Below are 27607 nucleotides of genomic sequence, written 5' to 3' on the forward strand. Positions count from 1 at the left end.
ATATGCCCTGTCAGAGGTTTTTGAAAAGTTTCAGGAGCGACAGATGTCATTTTTCATCACGTAGCATAACCTGCTATCCGAGTATCATGCTGGTTTCCGTAAAAGGCAAATCGTGCAAACTGTAGCGGTTGGCGTTTACAGTGATCTAGCAAAAACTCGCTCGTTCGGCCATATGGCTGCTTCTGGAATTTTCAAAAGCTTGGAACACCATCCATCGTCGAATACTTTATTCGAAGCTGGAAACTCAGTTAAACTTTGCCGTTTCTGCTGTTAGCCTAGGAGAGGCGTATTTGAGGGAACGGGCCTAAACCGTGTTCTGTGGAGATCAACAGTTCGATGAGGGTTTTTCAACATCTGGAGTTCCTCAATGCTCGGTTCTAGGATGTCGGCTATTACGTTGTTGCGGCAATGATTTACCCTACGTACTCACGTATTGCTCAATACAGATATATCCCTACGATATATTTCAGCTGTATATCCGCCGCCTTGTTTCTTGTTCCCATGAACTGATTAGGATGAACGAAGATCTAGCAAGAATCCTGGAATGGTGTCAGCGAAACCAGTAATTCGTCACCCAATCGAAGAGCAAGCAAAGAGTCGCCAACCTTCTACCTTTTGTCACTATGAACGGGCAAACTATTAAGTGAACGGAGAGTGCGAAGAATCCTGGTTTCATTTTCCAGAAGGATTTGAAATGGGACTGCCTAGTAAATCAGCAATGCGGAAAATCCTACGCAAAAGCATGTAGGGCGCTATATCTCTGCATATTAGCATTGATAAGAGGAAATGCGTATCAACTTAGGAACTATATTGGCTCGTTTTATTATCCCTGAATTTTATTTTCAGGTATAATAAGTTCAAGTTGTCACGGTAGTTTTCGAACCGTAAATCTAGCATGTGTAAAGTATTTTTCGATATAAATTAAATTATGGTTGTATATGAGCACCATTGGCATTATATTAAATTTGTTAAAAAGGTATTTTTTATATCTTAATTTTCGTAATTACTCACCCCTATTCTGTATTTCGAACGGGTTTATCTTTCGTTCGAAACTGGCATTTCGTTCGAAAAAACAGCGGCTCGAACGAAAGATCTTCATATGAAAAAACAACTCGAACGAAATATTTGCCAAGTCGATCGAAATATTTCAACTCGTTCGAAATACAGAATATGGGTGACTGGCTTTACAAGAAAATGTTCGAATATTCAGATTAGTCTTATATAACTGGTGCTCACATACTTACATTATCCATCTAGCACCCCCATCTACTAACAACAATTCCTTTCCCGAAATACTTGTGAAGATGCAGAGGATTCCCTGGTCTTTAGTAGCAACAAGTATTGGACTAACATTCCTTTCCATCCCACCAGGACCCGCATTCGGACGTGGCCGGCGTCGGTATTGATCAGCATTCAGGGACCTGATAAGGTTGCACAAGGTTCACCACAATAGATCAAAGAACTGGTCGCAGTGGTCCAAGGTCCCCAAGGAAAAAAAGGTTGCACAATGAGGAATAGTGTGCTATCCCAAGTATGCTTTTTCCAGTCATCATTTTGCAATTTTCATCGGTTCTGGTCAATAACGGAGTAGCAGCACACAGGTGGTATCCTATGCTTATGCTAATGCGGAAAACGCCGGAATGCGGAGTCGCCGCGAATCAGATGCCACGGTTTGTCACTTAGATGACAGGGGTTTGTTACCTAGGTGACACGGTTATCACCCAGGGGAAACGACTCGCCGTGGCGAGTCACGGCGAGTGACAATTGTCGTATTGAGTCACGTGACTCGCAGAATAAGGGTGAATGTCAGGAAATTCTTTGACGAAAAACAGGTTTTCAGCGCAAAACGGTGCTGCTGCAAAATTTTGAGCTCTAAGCTTTAGTTAAACCCAAATTAAACTATCATCTTGTGGACGTTCACATTCCTTTATTCATATTTTCATGGTACTTTAGAAAGTGGCACTAGCTTACATTTGATTTATATATGTATATATCAGAACATTGCACCATTTTTTGTTTATCATGTCTCTTTTTTTTAGCGAGAAATGTGTATTGTGTGTGTATGTGATTTTTTTACTTCTCTTGTATGTATGCGATTGTGTGAGTGAATTTGTGTCATATATCTGTTTAAGTTCTAATGCTATCACTGAAACGGTTGTCTGATTTTTCGTCTTCTTCTGTATTTTACCTTGTGATTTCAACTGTTTCGAATTACAGTATAATTGTTAAACAATAGATAGAAAAAAAACTGAATCCTATGCACAGCGAGCAAGATATGTTTAAACATTCGATTATTTCTCTTTCTTATTTTTTTTTCTTGTTTGCAAGGCAAGGGAACTTAAGGAAACAGAAGAGCAGGCAACAAACAGAATGGTTTATTTTGAGCAACAATTTTGGATAAAACTAAACACCAGACTGGACGACATACGTAGAATAGAAAAAGTAAAATAGAGGGCCTTAATTAACTGTAACAGAGAATAAGAATATGAGAACTTACGTTAATTATAGCATAAGAAGAAACAAAAGTAGTTTGAACTGATGATATATAAAAATGTTTTTTTTTTTCTTGGTCACTTATCATATTAAAGAACATCAACACAAAACATATTACTACAAACAGGGTTGATCATTCGAATCAAACGAACGCTTTCACGTTAACTTAAGGCTGTGTGCATTGGCAAACGAAAACAAATATCTAGAGTTTTTGTCTCTCATCTCATCGCTCTTCAAACATCGTGCCTCTCGTTATTCTTTAGTTGATGCTGGAGAGCTTACTTTAGTGGAAAATTAGTGCTAATAAACTCGTACATTTCACTTGTAAATTTTCTCATTTTCGTTTTGGCGGAAGCTTTGTTTATTTTTATTTTTTATTTTTTTGTTTTACACTATCCCTCTCTCGATTGTTCTTATTTCAAGCAGCTGCACTGCGCTCATTCATTCGCCGCTCTGCTAGCGACTAACGCAATGTATATTGTTTTCATATACGTAAAGAAACAGCACAACACTGATTGCTTTCGACTTGCTTTCCCATCGCTATTTGTTTTACTTAACTGTTCCTGCTTTTTGGCTTATTTTATGCATAAAAATACATTGAGTCACGTTTTGTTTAGTTGTTTATCTAAATTGAATTACAGAGTATGAATGTAACAAAAGTGGGAAATTAAAAGTTCGTAATAGTAACTAAATTGCTATTTTTTCTTGGGTGAGGATGGCTCCTCATCGAACAGTCGCACTCATTACTGCTTCGCAAGCCATAATTTGGTTACATTTTCCTAATACAATCACAATCGGTCTTGTCAGTGGCATAGGAAGCAGACCAAGCGTAGGCAAAAGTTGTCTTTCCTCAATGCTAACACAGCGCTACCGCTTCTGAAGACGGATTGACAATTTGGGTATACAACAGGTTATAAAAGATAGAATGAGCATTAAGTTAGTAAATAATTGTACAATATATTTATTTTGGCGTGCTTCCAAAGCTACTGAAAGACACAAGTTTCTACAAAAAACGTTCTGAACACTTCAGCACCATGTTGAGCGCGACGAACCGCGCTCACAAACTGTACCACAGCACATGCATAGCAGACGGATTCCATAAATTTAACGGAAAACAAATTGGGCCAAACTTCAATGAGAATGTATGATTTGTATTTGTAAGAACTAACGTCTCACAGTATTGGTAGAAAATATACGTGCAATAAAAATATTTCTCCTTCCTATAAGGTTATTCCATTCTCTCTGCAAGTAAGCGCATTTTCCTAAATAGTGTATAACAACCAGACTCACTGATCAGTTCACTGTTCGCTGCAAAATTGATCCTGTTTTCATTCGCTCAATGAGTGTTGCTTTTGAAGCGTCTCATTGTCATGTAGGTAAGTGTAAGATTTTTCTTCTTCTTTTGCCCAGCAATCTAGGCCGACCAGTTTATCCATTAAACATTCTGCTATTTTATACTGATCCATTTTCTAATGGCACAGTTGGTGGTTGTGGTGGTGGTGGTGGCTGTGTTTGTTGAGGTTGCGGAGACTCAGCTTGACCCTGCTGCAACTGCTGCTGGAACACTTCGGCCGGGAGTTTCGATGGATCAATTGACGGGGCTAGGATTTCTGTGCTGCTGTTGGCGGTAACGGTACTCCTACTGTTACTAAGTTCGATGGTCTCGGCGACTACTGCCACGAGGTCAGCAGTCTTTGTTACTACTGTAGACGACTCCAAAGCCGGTGCATCGTTATTGCTTTCCAAACAGAGGGCTTGGGCTGGGCTTTCGATCATCTGCGTTTCTGTTTTGAAAGGTTTGCTAGGGAAACAAGCATACCGCGGTTAGTTCGATTTGAATATTTCACGTTACAAAGATTTTGACAAAAAGTAATGAAGTCTGGGTGATGTATTCTGGTTAAAAAAAACTTTAAATGATTTCTTGTTTGTGTTGAATCGATTTTTCTTGCTTCGTATGAAATATTTTGATCAATTTTTGACGAAAATTCTTCGATTGTCGGCCATGATTGGTCTCTGCTCTTTTTTAAAGTATCTTACAATGCATTTTTTGATATTTTTTCACAATTTAATGTCCTGCACTATTCTGCTTATTTTTTAAACATTTTATATATAACGTTATACAATTCATTTTTTAGTTTTCGTGTGGCTTGTTTTGAACTCAGAAGTCTTTATTCTGCCAATAATTATGGTGTATGGACAGTTAAAATCATAAAAGTCCGTTCAGAAGTTTGTAATTATTGTGTAGAATCTACGCATACTGACGAACGTTCTAACTTAGGTATGTGACCTGCTGAGTGTCACTGATATACCTACCTATAATCCACAGCCTCATCGGACAATATCATGTCTAATGCATCTTCGTACTCAAGACTATCACCGCCGGAAGCCGGCCCATTTGAGGTAACGATATCAACCGGTTCCATCGCAGAAGTATCCAATTTATCGAACATCTCGGTAATTGCTACTATGTTGTTGGTATACCTGCTAACACCTAGGTTAGTTTCATCGTTTGCTACCAATGGAATCGATTGCTGACAACTACTGCTACTAAAGGATTCTACTACGGGTACAGATAATGGCACATCGTTTGCTACGTTACTATTCATAGCATCATCGGTTTCATTGTGAGCGCAATTGGTTGCATCGGTCAGTTCTGCCCTAACAGGATCTACGACGTTATCGTTGACTAAGAGGCTACAAATGGAAACGAAATTTACAGTTTATGCTTAGTATTTGAATCATTTGTTATACTTTGAGCTATTGACAGCCTCATCCGTTATTAGCGAGGTAGCAGAATCCGCCCCGAACGGATCGTTGCTCTTATTGGTAAAACTACCAAAGGCGATGTTTTCGTTATCATCGAAGATAGCCTTCGATGGGATGTCACTATCCGCTGCCTGGGTCGCCGGTTGTACCTCCGCAAAATGCGAGTCGAAATCAGCGAACCTATCCGAACCGAAGTTAGCCCACGTATCGGACATTCCGTCAGCAGTCTGCACAATACTACCAGCTGCATCGTCGGCACCCCACGGATCTGCACTGTCCGCCGCTGCACCTGTTTCCGCGTCAATTGAAGGCCATGCGTTCTTGTTGATAAACAAATCGATCGCACTTTTGAGATCATCGTCAAACGGTCGGTGACTGCCACCGCCACCATCGTCGTCACTCTCGGACTCAAAACTCTGAGCCGGGATCCGGCCACGGCTTGCATAGTAGTTCCGAACCTCCTGGATTCGTTCGCTATGGTCGTCCTTTTCATCCTCTCCGAACATACCGTCGTCCATGCCGGACGCGCTAAATGCATTGGAACTACCTGGAAAGCCCTGGTTCAACAATTTATTCAACTGCTCGATCACGTCGGAATCGAGGATCAACTCGAACTTTTCCGTATCGGTCTCGTTACTTTCGACTCCATCGGACGAAAAGTCTTTCTTCTGATATGGATCATTGTCAGCCTGCAAAGAACAAAGCGAAATAAATTTCACACAAGCACCGTATTAGCGTTGTGCCAACGCTCACCAAAAACCGTTTCTGCACCGCCAAAATCGAGCTCAGTTCGCCACTTTCGTTGTCTACTATACGCCGCCAGCGGTTTTTGAAGTCGTCGTCCGCACCGGCAATGGACGCTTCGACTAAGGCACAAAATTCCTCCGACGCGTTCATATTGGACACGAGCGCGTCGAACATCTCGATCAGGTGACCCATGTAACCGAGCCGGCGGTACTTGCGTTGCTCTCCACTCTTAATGTCCGGCGTTTGCATCTCCTCGTTGTAATGCCACAGGTCCACCAGCAGGAAGACGAGCTTGATATCGCAGATAACCTGTGATCAGGGAATTTGTTAATTTGTCTAGGTCTATTTTAATTCAATTTCTTGTCTTACATGTCGCTGTAAATCCGAGGTAAGCAACTTCGAATCACCTTCCTTCTGGTCAAACGATTGAACAGCGTAGTTGACGCAAACCTTGGCTTGACTGTGCAAAAAATTGTTCCAACAATATTGCTTAAAAAGGTTGAGCAATGTGCTATAAAAATCTGTTCCACATATTCTGTTGAATGAACAATAAAAAAAATTACAGCAACGGAAGAGTATTTTATCGCGGTGCAACAACTTACGTCCTGATAACATCACTGTTTTCTGTTTCTATTAATACTGTAAATAAATTACAAATCTGAAGTCTCACGTTTCCTAGAGGTGGTGAAAGTATGCCGACTGTGGAAACTACGTCGGGTTTCTGTAAGATAAAACTTGAACTTTGGCAAGAGTTTTGCAATAACCTAGCAGTAACAAACCTGAGGCGGATTTTTTAAAATGTGGATTAACTCAAATGTTCTGGGATATATGACATTCACTAAGCGCAGCACAACGGTGTCGTGGTGTTCCTTTTCAGCGTCGATTACCATCTGGAGAGCAGTATCGGAGACCGGCTCTTGTCTGAAAACGTAGTAGTAGTACGATGATGTACAATAATTCGGTAAATTATACAAAAAAACCTACATGATTGTATTCTCCAGCAGTCGGAGTATTATTCGGATTCCACCAACGATAGCGCTTTCCTCGGTGTTTTCTTTAAGTATAATGTCCAGCAGCAGTTGGGTGGTAGCTTCGTTCTCAAGTGTATTCAATATGGGATCGGATGTTACTGCGAACGGAAAGTGGGTTGTAGTTGTAGTACAAGGAATAGCTATCTAATAACTAGTAAGTTTGATGCGTTATCCTTCAACAATGTGTGATGGATTTTCCAATGACCCGATCAAACCAAAAACGAATGCCCGACAAAGAAGAAAACTTAGGCCGAAATCTCTTTGCTGTAGAAAAACATCTTACTTTATAACAAACCACTACATAAATCAAACTGGTAGTCTCGCTTAAACCGTTACTTAGTGACTGAAAATTTCTTGAATGCGGATAACGAAAAACAAATCAAATGAAAATAACTTATCAGAAACGGCATATCATTCAATCGGAACCATTTTTGTTTTTTATTATTCGTTAACGACGTTATTTTATTTATCTAATTTGTATCAAGATATTACAACCATTGCTGTTACAAGGTGGTCAAATCTGGCGTTCATCAACTGTATAAACACCGTAATGAAAAATTTGACCTGCGTCTGGTTGTATTCCAAAGAGTGCTCATCGCTGTTTCTATCGACAAAACTCTAAAGGAAGCTCTTCGCGTGATTCGACGTTTTCCAAGATTGACAGAATTCACATTAGACACATTCCAGCGTAACGGGACATTATCCCTACTATGCAGATCGGTTCCTGCTTCATCAAATCCCCGGTATTCCAGTGGAAAATGAAGTACTCCTTAAACAACTATTTTACAAGGTATTTGCCAAAAAATTGATGAAACAGGAGGCGATTCACACGGTACCAATGGGTGCTGATTGTGCCCCGTAACGCTGGAATGTGTCTTCAGCAATGGATATAACGGTTGGCAGATGATCACTACCATGAGGATCCGTGATTACCTTCCACTTTCTATCTAACTGTTACATCTGGAACACTTGCGAATAAATGAAAAGAACTAGACGGAGGATCTTTATTTAATAATGAACTTGATGGTTTGGAGGGAGAAACAAGAATGAAAAAAAGTCACATATGTTTACTTTTGCACCGCAGGAGCGGCTACGTCGATGGATGCCACCACCTCACCCTTCCAGAACACTAGATATGGCTCGAACCTTGAGGGCATCCTGTTGAAGCGTTGCTGGCGGCCTTGGACTTCTGAACTGGATTCCGGCGTAGGAAGCGCTAGAGTGACTGGTTGTTCTGGATCTTCTGCTTCTTCTCCTTCTAGTTTATTTGGTTCAGCTGGTTCATTTTCATGGCCAGGTGATAAATCCAGGGTCTCTGGAATTATTGGGGCTTCGACAGTTACCTCAACTGGACCTTCTAGAACGTCCGGAAGAACAGATGGTGAACTGTTGTCTCAGGTACGGTTTCTGCTGGTACAGGATGAAGTCCGAACATGTTCACTAGAATGCTCAGCTGACTTGTCGACTACAACAGATTGCCATCTGCGTCACGGTGTTTGAGCTGGTTTGCATGCGACCGTATCAGCTTGCGCCTTCCATGCTGAACTTACAGCAATACGTTGTAGTTAACGTAGCCAAAACTTTCAATAACTTCTCCTGTGGACCAGATCCACTTCTTGGCAGTGTATACTTTGGAGTAGACCTTTTCTCCAGCTTAAAACGTTCCGGGAACTGTTACGTGTTTCCTTTTAAATTGCTCATTCTGCTGCTTATTCACGATAGTCGGCTGACGTTGCGATGGTTGAATTAGACTGAGGATTGTCCGCACCGTTCGACCTAGCATCAATCCTACTGGAGATTTTCCTTGGAGTGTACGGCTTGCTGTTGAACGGTACGTTTGAAGGAATACTTGTAGTGTTTTGGTTATCTTTCCCCGTCAACAGCGACAGTTTCAGTGTTTCAATGAATCTTTCGGCTTGACCGTTGGACTGTGGCTGATGGGGTGCTATTCGGGATTACATGCGGCAAAATGGTCCGAGGTGAACTGCGAATTTTCCAAATTGAAAAGACAGTTTATCCAGAAATTCAATGACTGCTGTTGCAGTTAGAGATTTAACGATTTGGACTTCAGGCCATTTTAACTGCGCATCGATAACGACCAGGAAATATTGGTCGAAAAACGGTCCGGTGAAATCTAGATGGATTCGCTCCCACGGTTTGGGTGCTTACGGCTATCACTGCAGTGAAACCTTCGGTGGTGTTTTCGAATGGCCTTCAGTGGCACAGTTGTTGCACTTCTTGGCAAAATTTTCGATGATGTCAATTTTCGGCCAGAAAACGATACTTTCGATTCCGGGATGAGCTCGATGGAGTTGTTTCAGAATACGATGGCGAAAATTGGTTGGAATCCGACATTAGAGACCCTTTAACGACAGCAGGGCTTCATGGTAAGGATAGAATTATCGTACGGAATCATCTTCGATGCTGCTTGCTGAGGAAGGCCATCCTTGCTGGTTATCACTTGCTTTATTTGTTTATTTATTTGTACATCAACAGGCCTTGTGGCCCAAATGATAATTTAACCTAAAAACTACGCGCTATTGAAAAAAAGCGATTTTTCAGCACGTTACGGCTGACGTCAAATTCGAAGCTGGAGTAAAAGCGGTTAAAGTTGCGTTGGAGACCGGTAATCGTGCTGAAGCTGCTGTAGTTAGTCCGTCGATTCGGCACGTGTAAAAAGTGGCTATTGTGCAATGTACGACTCCGGACGTGAATATCAAGGTTTTGCAATATATACGGGCAATCCATCCGTGAGGTCAATAAATCGGAGACAATTGTTGCTCTATTTACATCGCGACGAACATGAAGGGGGTCTAGGTCGATGAGCCTACAGCGTTGTTCGTAACTTGGCAGCTGGAAAGGGTTATTCCACGGAAGTCTCCGAAGAGCAAAACGAATGAATCTCCGCTGCACTGACTCGATTTGGCTAACTCCATTTTGATAGTATGGGCTCCAAACTGGAGCACAGTATTCAAGGTTGGAGCGGACTAATGCACAATAAAGAGCTTTCAAGCAGTAAACATCGTTGAAGTTCTTGCCGATGCGCATAATGAAGCCAAGGTTTCTGCATGCTTTGTACACGATGTACGCGATGTGCTGTTTGAATGTAAGTTTAGAGTCGAGCAGTATCCCCAGATCCTTGATGCAGTTTTCACGACGTAATGGCGTATTTGACAGCTTGTAGTTAAAAGCGAACGGGCTCAGCTTTCTGGAAAATGTGATGACTTCACACTTGTTGGAGTTAGGCAGCATTCGGTTGTCGACACACCATTTGTCAAAGGTCGATAGTTCCTCCTGAAGGACAGAGGCGTTGGATAGATTTTCGACTTTTGAGTATAACTTGAGGTCGTCAGCAAACAAGAGTCGCGGACCTTAAAGCAGGTAGTTGACGTCATTGAAGTAGATAAGGAATATTAAAGGACCAAGATGGCTGCCTTGTGGTATTCCAGAATGAGCAGTGAACGATCCAGAGAGACTGCCCTCAATGTTCACCTTTAAGTGGCGATCGGATAAGTATGAACGGAACCAACGCAGCAACGGACCACCTATGCCAAGTTTATCCAGTTTAGCAATAGCGATTTGGTGGTTCAATTTGTCGAAAGCTGCGGAAAGATCAGTGGACTGGACTTTAGGACTGGACATATGAGCGTAGCTTTTTGGACCATGTTGAAAGTGACCGGTAACGAACTGACAGCTTCATTCAGTGGAACTTCGATGTCTGTTCTTAACTGGGTTCGAACCACAATTCTATTCAAGGTTTGGTTGTCTGGATTTGAAACAAAGATTTTCATCAAGGGTTGTTTATCGGTCCGGTTTCGGTTTATTCCGACCCGGGATCATCCGGTGAAAGTTCGTGGCTCCAAACACTAGCGCTAGAAGGTTTTCTTTTTCTACTTGATATCGCGGTTATGCTGTATACCATGTCATCCAGGAATGATTCTACGCCATCGAGGCCAGCTATCATGCCGTTCATCAGCTATTTGAAAGCTTCAGGGGTAGACTTTATACTTGTTCCAAGCGGTAGTCTTCGATGGGTGTTGATTTTTAACAACTGTTCAGTCCAGTAGAATAGTTGGCAACGATATGTACTTTACCGTTTGGTTTCTTCACAGTAACGATGGGAGAGGCCAATCGAAAAAAATCGACAGATGTGATAATTCCCAGCTATTCCAATCGTTCGATGAGCATCAACCGCCTGAGAGTGAAGGAACAGGTCAGTTCTCCGATGAAATGCAACGGTTTGTCGGACTCCGTTTTTGCTTGATTGGAGGTTGGTTGCAGCTCCGATGATCCGAGGTTCTTCCAGGTCCGTCAATGACGGTTATGTCGGATACTGTGTCGAACTGCAGCCGAATTTTCACTCCGTCGATGATGACAGTCAGAAACTTCCTGCGGTCGCTGCTCACCTGCCGTTCACAGTGGACTTCTTATTTGTTTTTGTTTCCTCCATTGATGAGCTTCACAGAGTTGCAGTTGCAATAACCTACCTTGTGCCCAACTTTCTTGCTAGATTTACAAGTGTGGTTCGCAAAAGGACATTCACGTACGTAATGCATGCTACCGCACTGCTAGCATGGTGTCTTCGGAATGCTTGATTGCTTGCTTCGACTCTATCCTTCGACTGTGGAACAGATGGATTCGATACCTGCTGTTTCCGTGCTTGATATCACAGACTGATGCGGTTGTCGATGATTTCTGTTCTACCAGGGTTGTGTCATGTTTCAGATTCTGCAAACGTTGATAATCGTTGATAATTGTCTCCAACTTGCATTTGCCTTTTGCTTCAGATTTCAGTTTGGCAAATAGTCTGGTCCATGCGTCAGCTTTTTTATATGAACGCAGCCCACAGATGAAAATAAGGGATTTGAATTGATCGGCAATATCGGTGATATGGTTCAACTCGAGTTCCCCATATCGCTTGTTTACTAGCGCTGCAAACGTTACGCAGTCTTCGTTATTGCGCTTCGAAAGTTGGATGCACTGGTACTACAGAGGCTATAGATTACAGAGGCGCCGAGACACTCAAAAACCGATAAATTTTGAACGAAAGCGGAGAGTTACCTTTATTTATGATGGTACTTTCCATTTTGTTTCAAAATTTAACGGATTTTGAGTGTCTCGGCGCCTCTGTAATCTACAGTCTCTGTAATGTCTGTCGACGCAATTTACAGTCTCTGTTAAGGCAGCTAACCTGTTGGTAGCTAACAGAGAGCTCTTTCTGTTGCCAACGGCACTGCAGTCCTATTGCGCCGTAAATATAAAAGATAAAACATTAATTTCTTCAGAAATATCGTAGACAATTACTTGCTCTACAAATGCTCTATAAACCACGTTATCGAATTCTGCTTGGCAGATATGTAGAACCAAAAGAGCAAAATCAAAGCGAAGTGAAAAGAGCACATCATGCACGAGATGTGCGTTAGACATTAGCACTAACAATCACCAAAATCAAATTGGCTGAGTAAATTGATTGATCGATTTTCGCTCTGATACTACTGCCAGTATAGGCAATCTGGTATGTATGTTGAGCCAGTGTCGCACCTCGAGGCCAGTAGACCTAATACTTCTTCGTCCCAAATTTCGGGCTGGTGTTAAAAATGCGACGTTCGAGAGATTTATTTGGATTTCTTTTGTTGGAAAAGGCGAGCGTGAAGTTTTATCGGACCAACTTTTCGCCAAATTAGACTTAAGCAATGCATATTACCACCTAGAATTTAAGTACCTACATTTTGTGCTAAACGCACACTAGATTTTCTTTGGAGCCGATTTAAACTAATTTTCGCCAATTCGGCAACTACTTCTGATGAGTTCACGACTATAGTTTTGCATGCTGTGTCCGTTCTGCTGATTGTGTGGGACTACCATGATAGATCTGCTGGCCCCCTAATTTTTTTGTATGACAATTAGAACTGTGAATTTAATTTAAGATTTCAAAAAGCTATGTGCAAGCGAACCGGGAACAGTATTTACGGATTATACAAAATTGTTACAGCATGGAATTTCAGTTAACCAATGCGATGGACATAGTTGTTGTACAGTAGAAAATATTACTGCCCTACTCCTGGCATCACACACAATGAAAAAAAAAATACATTATATGTAACGTTGAAAAATTCTTGATACAGGGCTTATTTTGGAAAAGGGCATTTTCTATGGGTGATACATGCAGGATAACGGTAGAAGTGTTTCTTATTTTTGCTATAATATACCCTGTAAAATTTTATTGCAAACATTTCAATGAATAGAATCAGAACAACGATTTAAATACCAAACCTAATCTCTGTATTCTGAAAATCAAATTCTATTATTGTTCCGATTGAATGATAAATCACGCAATCGTTTGTCGCGAGCTACTGAACTGGATGCAATCAAATGAGCTTATCGATGTTTGTTGTGGACAATATCAGATGCATAGATCCATAGTAGACAGAAACAGAAAGAAAAGAGGAAAAACTGAGAGCTATTATATATAGTGCAAAGAAAACCAAACCGATTGATTGGGAATGACGAGAGCTAAGAAAGCAGCCGGTACGTAGCGATCACTGTTTGGTCATTTACCTTGAAAGTGGGAAGATATCTTGCCAAGAAACGTCGGAATGGTTTCGCTGAGGTTGAACTTGAAGAAGTTGCTCTTCTTCAGTTCAGCGGGCAGAATCTTGGACTTGAAATTGTCAATCCGCTTGAAGGTGGAGTGGAGTTTGCAGTTTCCTTTGGATATTATTGTTAATTTTGTTTTTTTTTTGTGATAAACAATTATTTTTTTTGCATTTTTTGATAAATGTAGTGTTTTGTTGTGGTATCATTTTTGAGCATTCAAATTTTTGTTGGACAGAAGAAAAGTAGAAAAAGAAGAAAGATAACTAAATGTATCGTTTTCGAACTAGTTAGGTACAATTACAAATTTGAAATTTTGATTTGATAAGTCAACTGTATGATAAAAGAGATATTTATGATCTAGCCGTCATAGTTACCGTGACTAGAAAAACAACCATTAATATAAAGGAAGAAACAGCCGATTACCTGCGGCGTGGAAAAATAGAAAGAAATAATTTCTACTTACCCTTGTCTTGTCTCTCGTTTTGTCGTTTGCATCTTCCTATCTTGATTAATTCGATTAAAAATTGTGCGACATTGTAGTGCTTCTGCGTTTCGCCTGGTAACTTTAGCAAGTTTATGATTTCAGCAATTAAGTTTTGCTCGTTAAGCCACTAAAATGGAAACAACGCTTGATTTTATGACCCTAACTTTACGTAGTAACGGTTGTTAACCTCTAGCAGTTCCGATTTGAGCTCGGCGTCTTCGATATCGGTGATGTAACACAGTAATAGATCGGTGATGACCTGGTTGCCAAAATGCTTCAGCATCGTGTTGAGGAAACCTTTTCTAGACTTAATAAATTCTAATACTTGTAGGCACACTGACTTATAAGAGAAATAATCTTGTTCGTTAGGTTTTGATATGAGCATCCCGAACGTTTTACAGAAGAACGACGTCAGCAGCGGATTGAGCGGCGGTTCACGGTGCAGGAAACTGTACAGCTTGTTCAGGAAGTTCTGATTCTCGACCAGGTGAGTTTTGAAGGACGGCACATCACTGGTAAGTATCTCGCATGCCATATTGGAATGCATGAAGCGAATATTGTCCTCGAGGTCGGCTGGTGGTTCTTGGATAATCAGGTCTATCAGTTCGTCGAACACTTCCGTACGGTTTAAGCTAGCAAAAAACATAAAAAACGATGCAAAATTTAATAGCCAGAAGGAAAAAATAATACAGGAAAAACTTACTATTGAAGTAGTTTTGTGTTCTGTGATTTACATTCCTGTAATACATCTTCGTATTCGAGTACATCTTTCAGTGTAAGTCCCTAGAGGAAAACAAATGAGAAATTGATTCATCGCTGTAAACTTTTGAAACATCAATTAGATTCGCTTTAAATTAGCGGTTTTCTGCCTCATTTTATACACGTATCGTAAAACTTCCCAGCCCATGTACACCATCAATGAGCTGTGAAATACGAGCTTTTTTGCTAAGAATCTCCTGCATCCAGCAGTGCGGCATCGTGCCAAAAAGGTGTGCTCCTTCTCTCGCGAAGATATACCCGCCCGTCAGGAGATATCACGCATTTTAAAATCAGCCAGCCAGTCATAATAGTAGTTCATGTGTTCGTTGGCTGCGATTGCACACACCGCAGCTTGCTCTGGGATGCACTTTATTGCATAGTTAAACGCTCTGGCACGATATTGCGATAGTTGCCCGAGGCTAACTGCGGCTGTTGGTAGAAAACAGACGGGCGGGCAACAGACGACAATAGTATCGGTGGTAGAAACCGATCGAACCATGACCATCGTACACTACCGAACCACAACCACAACAACTGCCTTCATGCACATCGTGATTGCCGGTTTCAGTTCGTTGAGTACATCATGCTTCTAGGTTCTTTTGTTCCGTACTAATAACTGGCTGGTTGAATCTTCTAGAATTGTTGTCGAAAGTATAGACGAACATTTCAAAGGAAATGTAAAGGTGCGCTAGGTTTTTATCGCTATGCGCTTTTTCAATTATTATAGGATGTATTTTTGCTATCTTATCACTTTCTTGCTAAACGCGTATTTTATGCCGTCAGAGCAGCAGTCTATCATTTAACTAAGAAACTTCCCCGTCTAAATGATAGAAAAAAGTTATTAGCATATCCAGCTACCGTAATCGAGTAACATTTTCTTTAAAGGAGTATTTACATTTTATCTGTCTGTATTTAAAATTAAGTAGGAGCTATCTAATCGGCGAACACTAGCTACAGAATGGAATACCGCATTCTAAAAACAACCAACAACACGCAGACGAACGACCCCGTGCGATTGACAATATGATTACTCACCTCCCTAGTAAGTAGGTTGTCTATGTTGGACAACGAGTTTGCACTGTCCCAAAACATGATGTCAGTGACTCGTGCTAGGGCTGGAGCACTGTTGTGAGAGCAACTGGTTAAATTGATCGACCGGTCAGTATGTCCTCTCTTCCGTATGTCTTCCGGCGGTCACAGACTGATGAATGCGGTTCTAAGTCAATTTTACTAACTAATTGATGGTCTCTCGGCCGCAAACGCCTATTTATCCACAATTATTCTCCGCAAACTATCCCATACACTTTGACGATGATATAACTAGTTTAAATTTTAATTTTTTTTTCTTCAATATAACACGTTGACGGTGATAACACAGCACTGAAAGTGAGAAAGGAAACAGAAAAAATAAAACGAATCAGTACTCGTGGTCAAAACAGATATCTGCAAAAGCTATACTCAGCGCACCACCACATAGTGAAACGGTTTTCGGTTTCTAAACAGAGCAAGACCGAGCTCTCGAACCTTGCCTTGCGCCACAAACAGAGAAGACAGCAAAATTAACAGCCTGAGTAGATCAAAAGATAAAGTGTGACTAGTGACACTAAACATTCATCGGTAGGCACGGAGACAGGACGAAAGTCCAACGAAAGGAAAGCAATTCTTTCTGGGCTTATTTTTAAAACATTAGAAAAATCGAATCAGAAGTCAAAAATGAATCTACAGAAATACTACTGACGTAGACAGCCATATGAATGGATTAGGCGATTAGTAGATGTATGTTGTAATGTGTATAGCACACAGCACACAGTGACAGGTTCGTCGATGAGAGACCGCTCTGCGACTGCTTCCACTGGCAGCAGTGCAACCGCGAGGTAGATAGTAGCCGTACACGCTCACTCTCCCCTTGATGACGTCACGTTTATCAATCATTCAGCGCAGAGCGGTCCTCATTTCGTCTAGCCTGCTGGCAAGTGAATATCGAAAATACGACGTTTTAGCGTTTGCTTGCTGTTAAATTGTGCGTGAAAAAAGGCAAACTTTTAGGGCGGAAAAGAAAAATGCGGTGTTTCGCTGATGGTTACAATCTTCCACCTACGATTGAGCTTTTTCAGGTGTGAAAAAGCAAAGCAGTTGGTTGAATGAAAACAATTTGAAGAACATTTTAATAGAGATTAACCAATTGTTACAAACGGAAAATATATTGAATGAAATGTTTTTGGATGCAAGAAAAAAAAACTCCGCAGGTCTACCACATGACTGTTTTTTAATACATTCTATAATGCATTGAAAATTAATCTAACAATTTGTTCACTTGAACCAATAAATCTAGGGTATATAAAAAATCATTGATAAAAGTTGAATCAGTAATATACTTCTTAATAGACTTCTAGGTAATTCAAATTCAAGGTTTTCAAAACTCGAACGCTGACCCCATTGTACACAATTCACAAATCATCGCTTTCATTGATTTAGGGTACCCATGGTAGCTTCAGTTTGACAAAATCGTGGCTGCAACAGAGTAGAGATGACTGCGATCCTATGATAAACACGGAAGTTAAGAAAGTAACAGGAGCATTTTCCTTCTGTCTTCCAGAAGGAAAATAGCAGTGTACAAATGCTTTTTCTTTTTTATCGGGTTATCCAGCTGGTCACTAAATAGCGTCTAAAGCTTTGCGCCGGAACCTTTTGTGATGTCATCAACAGAGTTTCAGGGAGATGTCAAACACGTCACACAGGCAATGTAGCCCACTGAAACATAGGTAGAGCCCCAAGCATAGCCGACACGCCTATTCCCGTAGACGGAGGCGTTCGAGCCCTGCACGGACTCCACGAACTGACTTTGAGATCTCTCTGCCAATGCACTATGGGCAGAAACGAGCAAACAACAGACGCAATTAAGATACAGCCTGCAGGCTGATAAAATATAGGTGATCTTATGTAAAATTTTCCGGAAAATCGCGTGGTACTAACCCAGGGTGTCGACTCAAATCCAAAAATAAAATTCCCTGACTTTCCCTGATTTTCCCTGATGCTTCAAATATTTTTCCCTGACCCTCAAAACTCGAATATCAAGCTTATTTATTTATTTAGGGGTGGTAGGGGCAATATGGGCCACCTAAGCAAAACGCGTCATAAAACATGTAGCGCGTAATCAAAATTCTGGTAATTGCCATAAACTTACGATTTGATATGTCTTTGATAAATTAACAATGTTAGAATATTGATTAACTATAAACAGCCATCAAATTGGAATGTTTAAAAAATGATACTTTTTGCTTCGTTCAAAAACCATACGGGGCACAATGGGCCACTATACGGGGCAATATGGGCACTTCAGTTGAAGTTACCATTTTAGCCAGTTTTTAATAGAAAATAACATAAAAGATTATATCAATACAAAGAAAAGAGAAATGGTGACTATTTTCATTTCATTTAGCGGTTGTTTTATGATTGTTTTTATTTCCCGATTTTTTTCAGTTGAACAACATAGGCAACATGGTGGTTTAAGTAGCAGGTAGATGAAAGACACCACTTTTGCTCTGTAACCGCTATTTTCGGGCTGATTGTTGCGTGCAATCACGCAGCATTATACTTGACTGTGTCATTTGAATGTTTCTATTACTTTCCAGCGTTTATTGGTTATGTACAAATACATTGCCAGGTGTGCTCATTATGCCCCTTACAGCTATGCTAATCAAAAATAATTATAATAACGCGATAAAACAAAAAAATATCTCAATTATACATAGCGATTGTTCATATATGGTAATAGTAACCATATATGGAGTGGAGAAGTCCAGAGCACGCAACAAATAGCTATAGAGCTTATTTTGAGGGTTGCAATTCTTATAGTATTTTTACAATCCTGAGTCGGGTCGAGTTTTTTCTCAATATCTCAGACATGTCAGCGAATTTGGATGCAGTTTTTGTTGAGATGCTTATTAAGAACATTATCAACAAGTTCATTAATCAAATTAGCGAAATTGATTGTCCAATATGCCCAAACGAACGGTGGCCCATTTTGCCCCGTATGCTCATTATGCCCCTATTACCCCTATTTATTTATTTATTTATATAACATTCATCTGACTAATTGTCTTAATGAAAAATTTCGAAAAGTGACACAAAAATATTATAGTCTACACAATAAAAGCTTTTGTCGAAATTTGTTAGACGGCACACCAAAGTCAAACAGGTCTTCTACTGTACGAAAGGTACGCATGCAGGAGGTTAACGGTTCGTTGAATCCAAACGTCGTGCGGTGAAAGCGGGGCTGAAGCAAACCACTAGAACGGAGGGTACGTTGCGCGGCACGAAAGTTGAGCTGCGATAGAATTCTCGGGCTATCGATTTCGCTATTTATCACTTTTGCTACAAACATTGCTTGCTCAATCTTTCGGCGGCGTTCAAGAGTGTCGATGCCAAGAAGGCGGCAGCGGTCGGGATACGGGGGCAAGTTCGCCGGATCACGCCAAGGTAGATCACGTAGTGCGAATCGGAGGAACCGTTTTTGTACACGTTCTATTCGCAAGTTCCAAACAAGTTGTTGAGGACACCATACTAAACTTGCATATTCAAGTAGCGGTCGCACCAGTGAGCAATATAAGGCCTTTAAGCAATGAGGATCGTTGAAATCCCGAGCAATTTTCGAGATGAAGCCAAGCTGACGTGTTGCCTTAGCGATGACGTTCGTGCGGTGTGAATTGAAAGAGAGCTTCGCATCTAACAAAACACCCAGGTCGCTAACGTGATCTACTCTTGCTAGTTCCTGGTTGTCGATCTGATACTGGAACACTATTGGATTCACAGTGCGGTGAAAGGTAATAACATGACACTTGGCTATACTAATAAGTAACCAGTTACTACGGCACCAGCTTACGAATACCTCCAGGAGCTCTTGTAATCGGCGACAGTCTTCGATGGATCGTATCGGCATATAAAGCTTCAAATCATCGGCGTATACAAGTTTTACGCCAGCACCCAACAGTAATGTAACATCGTTGAAAAATAGTGCGAATAATAGAGGCCCCATGTTACTGCCTTGTGGGACACCAGAATTATTAGTAAACTCAGTAGAACAACATTTATTAAGCTTTACACGGAGAACTCTTTCGCGCAAGTACGAACTCAGCCATGCAGTAAACTTCTGTGATGCACCAAGCCGCGAGATTTTCTTTAACAATATGCTATGATCTATCCGATCGAACGCCGCTTTCAAGTCGGTATAGATTGCATCAACTTGAGCCTTCTGCTCCATGTGGGTAATGCATGTAGACGTAAAATCGAGAAGATTTGTGCAAACAGATCGACCAGGCATAAAGCCGGCATTTGGGCGATTTCTGGCTTAAGTTTTTAACCCTTTAGCATGACTTATGCAAGCTGCTGAAAACTAAAGCTAGATTTCTTCATGTTTTAAGAACACATATCAAAGATTCTTAACCTATTTCTTACCAGCGTTTCGGAAACGCCCTCTTCTATCGAGTCTAGGGACAGTTATGTTTGAGGTATCAACTTAACTCCAAAGAAACAAAGATTGAGAAATAATCTAATCGACCTGTTTTTGCACAATTTGCACAAAGCTTAGATGTTACATACAACAAAATTACAGCCGTGTAAACATAACAAATCTTGCTAATTTTCAGTCAGCTCAAACTAGTAACTTTGCCGCTGGAAGGTGGACACATGTCTGCGGGTTTTCAGTTAAACTAAAACAAAACTTTCCTGGAAGTTTCAGCTTGTTATCTTTGCTGCAAAAAGTATGGGGTTAAGGACATGATTCCCCAAAGATTTTTGGTACAAAAATGTGCGTTTTGCTGGCTTCGAGGTACGGCAAAACTTCAGCTAGACATATTGTTAGAAAATGTCCAAATGGCAAATATTTTAACCCTCAATGGTGGACAGTATGCGAAGTTAAGACTAAAGCTGTGTGTCATGATTTCGGATTGCAACTATCGAGGCTTGAGAGCAACATTGACTCGAAGGTAGTTCGATGGCCAGCCGTTCGGTCCGATGACCGTATATGGGTGTTGAGAATTAAGGCAAATTCTTCAACTACAGCTTAATCAACGTATAGTCATCCACAAATCATAAATTCGATGATACTAGGGACGAATTGAACCGCCCAGTTAGCTTCGAGGTACGATACTGATCTAACAAGCCAGTTGTGTTCGAATCTCGGCTAGCCGGTTTTTGTTAGATAGAATCAGTAGGATCGTTGCACTGACCCCGTAGTTTTGCTGTACTCTAACAGCCGGCTGCGAAGTCTGTCGATAAAGAAGGATAGTGTCTAGTGACCGTTAATGCTCAAGACTTTGCTTTGCTTTGCTAGGGACGAATTCTATGACAGGTTCGAAAGGATTTATGGGGTGCGCACGACTTGAAAATTTAAGACTCTAGCTCCCAGATCGATCCTGTTTAACGGTCAATACTTTTTGGAAGTCACAATATAGTCTTTTCTTAGCGACTTTGATCTCGTCGTAAGATTCACGCAAGGTTATCGAAATCGGCGAAGGCCCGCACTGAGAGGATGTTGCATTTCAACATCTAGCGGTTTGCGGCATATGACGTTGCAGTGGAGTACACCAGAAAGCTTGATCAACGAATCGCAGAACAGCAGGACGAAAGGGAATAAGACGTAAGTAGGCTGTGGAGGATCCGCCATGGCGCCAACAACTACGAGGGAAGTGATAGGCACGACGTGGGGAAGACACTTATTCAGCGAGTCACGTGACTCAATACGACAATTGTCACTCGCCGTGACTCGCCACGGCGACTCGAATTGAGTGCTGTCACCTAGGTGACAACCCCGTGTCACCTAAGTGACAAACCGTGTCACCTAGGTGACAAAGCGAGTCACCTAGGTGACAATTGTCACCTCATTCGCGATGACTCCAAATTAGTTACGCCACTCGCCTCGCAGAATAAGGGTGAGTGTAACAGCTTGTTTGATGTCGAATGCCAGAAAATGTCAGATAAGAAGAACCAGGCCAAGAGTCGCGTGCTCACTGCGCATCACGTCAGAACAGAGAAACATGTAAGCTTTCTGCGTATTACGTAACCAGCTGAACCAGTCCCGAAGGTTGCCAACTCGCATAAACGCAAATTTTACAGAACGTTAATGCTCCCGGTCACCCTTAACGGACATGAATCATGGACAACACTGAAGGAAGATGATCAATGCTTGGGGCTTCTGAGTGTAAAATTCTGCAATTGGTGAAAACGCTGTAGGCGCGTGTAAATAATAGTCTGTATCCCGCTTTGTGCTCTTGATGTCTGCACCGTGAAGTGCGTGAGTCCTGCCATTGCCGATTTTGAGCACTACAGCGAGTGAAGTCTGACAATTGTACGGTGCAAAACAAATAAAAAATTTACGGCAAACTGAAAGATAATCAAATCGCCACTAGACATGTAACAAGTTTTAATTCAACCGATCAATCTGCGTATATTTTACACGAAAATTGATTTGATTCCAAAGTTGATCAACAATATTGCCGGGTAAACAAAATTTCCCTGATTGAATTTCGAAATTCCCTGATATTCCCTGATTTCCCTGATCCAAAAATGAATTCCCCGATATTCCCTGATTTTCCAGGAAATCGACACCCTGACCCCTTTCCTGTTTGTCATCGGGAGTGCCTCATTTCGATCATTTTCCCCCATTTTTAACATTTTTTTGCACTCATTGGACAATACCGAGCAAGGCTTTGACTAAACAAAACTTAAAAACCCAATAAATTTGTGTAAAGAAGTCCGTAGAGTCGAATCGGGTTTGTGCCATTTAATTTAGAACACAATAATTTTTATGCTTGAGTTCCCGTTACCAAATCGACGATACCAAACGGGAAGGTTCTACTATATACCCACATTCAGGATTAAACGTGACCACTGTTCATTTCCGAGAGATCCATACAATCAAAATATAACTGAAAATCATCAGCAAAAAGATGAATTTTCCATTTCCGGGAGGTCATTTATGTATAAAAAACTGAAAAGTATATAGCCCTAAGGGTTGTACAAAAGCGTGACGTAGGACTATATCAGATCATTAGATCAAAGACTAATGTAACTGCATTTCTGGCATATGTATGTTTATAAGAATCTGTGAGTGCCATTGTTTAAGTGAATGTTTAAAAGAGAAGAGCGAAATATTCAGATTTAATTCTTCATTGAATGCAATGGTGGCTCTAAATACGTGGATGGGGGTTCATAAGTACACCGCCTGCAACCATTGAGACATAGAGATTTCTTTTAAAAATCACTTGTGTGCATCAGAAAGGTTGAAATAGAAATGAATGACCAGCCCACAGATTATTGTATTGAATATGATTAGGAATAGCTTGACATGTTTCAATAATCTTACTTTAACTCGCTTGTGGCCTTTAAAAGGGCCATTGGTTGTAAATAACATTAAAGCCAAAGCAAGTTCATCGCAAACATGACGTGTCACTCGAATGTTCTTCTCTTTTGACATGAATGGCAACAGGCACGTAAGTTAGCGGCGTCGATTCACTGTCTTTGCTCCGAGAAGGTTTTACTAGTTCACTTTCACAGCTTACCGCTTGTTATGTAGCAGAAAATCAGGCACGTACGCAAAAATGTCTGTTTTATTTGTATGAATGTAGCACAGGGGTGGGGGGTCTCAAACCATCATAAAATAAATTCATGCCTCCAAAACCCTCGCATGCCAAATTTGGTCCCATTTGCTTAGTTAGTTCTCGAGTTATGAGGAAATTTGTGTTTTATTTGTATAGGAGCCCCCCCCCCTGTTAAAAGAGGGATGAGTACACCATAGAAAAAATTCTTCTAAATCCCCCAAATGCCAAATTCGGTTCAATTTGCTAGATAAGTTCCAGAGTAATGAAGAAATTTGTATTTCATTTGTATGAAAGCCCCCCCGTCTGAAAAGCAGCTGAAAAAATATAGGCTAAAACTAGGTCAGGAAATGCTCAAGAAAGCAATATTTTAAGGATTTTTTCTCGCGCTGTTTTCTTTTCGGTAGCTACTAAGTTTAATTCTCAAATTTACTTTATTGGAATCACTCAAAAAATCAGCACGTCAAGTTTACGTGAAAACATAGGTAATTCTCATCCATCACACTTTTCATGTAACATTCACGTGAATTGTTGGTAACTCGCACTCATACTAACCAGTTTACGTGCGATCCCGGTAAATTTTATCAATTTTCCCATTAACTGGTACATGAAGTTCACGTAAGTTGCTGTACAGAAGTTTACATGATTTTTCACGTGGATGCGACGTGTCGATTTTTTTGAGTGATTGACTCTTATGCAAAACCTTCAACAATGTCACTTACATGTTTAAGGGGGGACCCTACTCTGGAAGACCGAAAAATAAAAGATTTTCGTAAAATTTTTTCAGATGCTAGAATTATAGTTGAGTGTTGGGGTATTTTGGTTATTGGTTAAGGTATATTTGAAGATATATTTTGAATTTCTTGGATACCAGAATAGTGATTATTATGCTGGTGGCAGGTGAGCGCGTGAATGCCCTCTAGAAAATAGTTCCTTGCTGGCGGTACGTGCCGGAAACCAACGGAGTATCGTAGAACGGATTTCAAGGATGATTTTGAAGCTTTAGGTCAATACCTAAATTGTTACGTAGCGGTTTTTGAAAATTCGAAAAATTACCAAAATGGCGGCAATTTTTCCAAAAAAAAAGTGTTTTTTCATCAAAAATCGCCAATTAAAAGCTCATAAAAAATTGAAAAATGAAGATATCAAAAAATGGCTACGTTACAATTTAGATAATTCATTTTTACACATTTTACACACTGAAAAAAAATTTCAGCGAAATCGGTCCACTAGATTCTGAGATACACGTACCGCCAGCTAAAGAAACATGGTTTCGGGGAAAACGTGTTCAAAGTTTGTTACAGCAATGAATTTCCCTTGAGGTGACTCCACAATATTTACCGTAAGTTTTCAACGAGATCAGATATTAAAAAATCCTTTTGGCATGACATTTCTTAAGGTATAAGCGTCTCGAAAATGCAAAAAAATAAAATTCGATTTTTCCGACTTTCCAGAGTAGGGTCCCCCCTTAACGCTTTTTAAATAGTAAGTGCATACGATATGCGATTTTCAGCAATTCAGAACTGACCAGAGAGCACAAAGAGTAGTATTGGGAGTTGACAGCATTAACAAAGACTTTCCAGCTTTTTACGCGCCAAAATAGCGGTGAAAGTGGCAGAGGTGAGACAGAGATCGAGCAGAGCTAGAACCGGAAAGGAGCAACTCCCGGCGGAACTCTGCAGGAATGGCCAAGAACCGTCAGCAATGACACATCACTAGATGGTTTCAGGGGTTTGGGAGAGGGTTGCCGGTCGAGTGGATTGAGGGTGTGGTTTGCCCCTTTTAAAGAAATGGCGATCGGATAGATTGCTGTAATTACCGCAGCATAACGCTGGTCAAAGCCACCAACAGATTTTGTTGCGTCGTCTATCACCGGCGGCAGGAGAGTTCGTAGGGTAGTACCAGGTGGGCTTTATAGAGGCCCGTGCCACTACGGATCAAATTTTTAATCTTCGGCATGCCATCCAGATGTGTCGGGAGGACAACCCATCGTATTTTTGTGGATTCTGGGGCAGCATACGATTCAGTCGGACGCGAACAGCTGTAATAGGTGGTGCAGTTTTCCGTACAAAGCGACGTGTCCGAAATAGAGCTGCACTGGAGCAAGTGATGTGTTGCGTGCGTGTTTTGGAGGCACTCTCTTTGCTCAACATGATTTTTATTGACTAATTTTTATGAATGCCTTTTTTTGTGTAGCATTTGCTAATCCAAGAATGCCCCCTTAAATAGTATCGATAAATCTAATATCGATGCTTCACGAACGATATATCGACAGTATCGATAAAGGGGCGTATTTGATATTGATATTCAATTATCGATACTTTCGGGAATTTTGCCCAATCCTAGATAAGTCAACTTAATTATGCGTGGGTCATTACACGCGGTGTTCAAGCGTGGCGCCTATGTTGCCAAGATTGCAACCGTGCCAAAATCGAGACCCTTTTTTGATATCAAAAAAAACTGGGTGTAAATATGTTAGAAATTGAGTAGATATTATTAATCAACGATTGCAATCATTTTATGCTTGAAAAGTCCGCCAAGAGCCATCCATCCGGTGGTAAGTTTTTCACAACAAGCGGTAAGGACTAATAAAAATATTATTGTTCGAAACATTCTATATCAGCAAACTTTTGTTCATGAACACACTGAGGGCATCATTTTTGCGTCATTTAAAACATGTATGTTGTATGCAGAAACTGACTGATATGCAAGCATATTTTTGTAAGGGAAATATTTTGTGTTGCCAAAAACGGATACTTTTATTGCCAAAATCGAGGATTGCCAAATTCGAAACCCTACTGTATCATTAAAAATATCTCACATGAAGAAGTTTACAACACTTACGAAACATCCAAATGCTGAAAAAAGATTTTTAAGATAAAAGATTGAACATGTGCATAAAAATATTTTGGAGACCATTAAGAATAAATCAATCGTTGAAGACAAAGTAGAATTTAAAAAGAACCTTGACGTTTTTTGCACGAGTGAAATGTGTATGTGGAACATTTTTTCTGTAATCTGTCAGCTAATTTTAATTAGCCTAATGTACAGAATAAACCAGTCATTTTAACCTATATCAAACCTACCTTGAAAGGATCACAGATAGCACTAAAAAGGAAAACCTAACATTCCACTAACAAAATCGGCTGTTCCTTTAGGCTGATGAGAATATCTGGCTTTCTCCGCAGCAGTTTCAATTTGGTGTGCTCTTCGCAATCGTTCATTCGGCTGGGTTTCCTCTATTACTATCGCCGTCCGTTTTGATTTCGCTTCTGGAAATTCTTATGAGGTCTTCAATTTTCTAACACTTCTAAATTGCAATTTTAAAGGCAATTGATTCAACTTAAAGCACAAAATACTCGCGTTTCTCCGATTTCACTTATAAGCATTCAGCACAGCTACAAAGCGGAGAAAGGCTTGCAGTAAATTTTCCTCTTCCGGATAGATGTGTTACAAGGTGAAAATAGGAAAACCCACCCGAGATCTGGCAATCACAGATTATTCCTTTGTCGTAATTGTCGCCTGCACTTGCGTTATGTTTATCAATGAAAAACAGCAAAACTGTTACCACAAACTTGAACTTCCATACATTTTTTTTCAATTTTTGATTCGGCTAAGACAGGAAAAAACTTTTCACCTTCTGCTGCTCTACAATGCTATGAAACCCTTTTTGCTTTTCCTCCTCGCACACGCACACCGCAATATCGATTCGACTTTTTTTTGTTTTTGCGATTTATGGCAATAGAAAATAAAGATCCACAAAGGAAAACTGAAGCTCGTGGTTGGAAAAACTAACCCCGACCGAGGGAAACGATACACTACGACGGATTTTTCCTGCAGTCGTGTAGATTCTTCAGCAAGATTGAATTTTTTCCACACTGTACTCACTTATTCGTCTTTCTGATGGCTTATTTTCCTCCACTGGTATGATTGGTCTTCTTTTCTCTCTAATCGGTACTGTCGGTTTCGCTTTTATGATGGCTGCTGACTTATTTCACGCACACTGCCGCACTGTTGTTCATTTCGCCTTTTTCGCCCGAAGGGTGTTTAATGACAGCTAGGGCGTTATTCACAATTGACGCCCGGTACTTTTCAGCGTTAACCCGCTTAGGCGCGTCCGGCAGAAATCGAACAAA

General features: G+C 40.7%; 1 protein-coding gene across 3 annotated transcripts; it reads right to left on the reverse strand.

Moving 5' to 3' along the window:
* Window positions 1-1915: 1915 nt before the first annotated feature.
* LOC128734730 (serine/threonine-protein phosphatase 6 regulatory subunit 3) lies at window positions 1916-27412 on the reverse strand. 3 transcript variants are annotated; one of them, XM_053829057.1, is made up of 14 exons: window positions 26949-27412; window positions 26558-26869; window positions 15913-16257; window positions 14822-14901; window positions 14306-14750; window positions 14098-14245; window positions 6991-7135; window positions 6786-6927; window positions 6609-6727; window positions 6376-6541; window positions 6013-6315; window positions 5245-5948; window positions 4807-5187; window positions 1916-4294 (listed from the first exon to the last, which is right to left on the reverse strand). In XM_053829057.1, the coding sequence occupies exons 3-14, from the start codon at window positions 15967-15969 to the stop codon at window positions 3946-3948; spliced, it is 3039 nt and encodes a 1012-aa protein (XP_053685032.1). In that variant the 5' UTR covers window positions 15970-16257; window positions 26558-26869; window positions 26949-27412; the 3' UTR covers window positions 1916-3945. The 3 variants fall into 3 exon arrangements, with proteins under 3 accessions (XP_053685032.1, XP_053685031.1, XP_053685033.1); XM_053829056.1 differs by having other exon boundaries at window positions 26558-27412; XM_053829058.1 differs by lacking the exons at window positions 26558-26869; window positions 26949-27412 and adding an exon at window positions 16345-16473.
* Between the last annotated feature and the right edge of the window lie 195 nt (window positions 27413-27607).

The sequence above is a fragment of the Sabethes cyaneus genome, chromosome 2 (assembly GCF_943734655.1).
Source record: "Sabethes cyaneus chromosome 2, idSabCyanKW18_F2, whole genome shotgun sequence".
Classification (NCBI taxonomy): Eukaryota; Metazoa; Arthropoda; class Insecta; order Diptera; family Culicidae; genus Sabethes; species Sabethes cyaneus.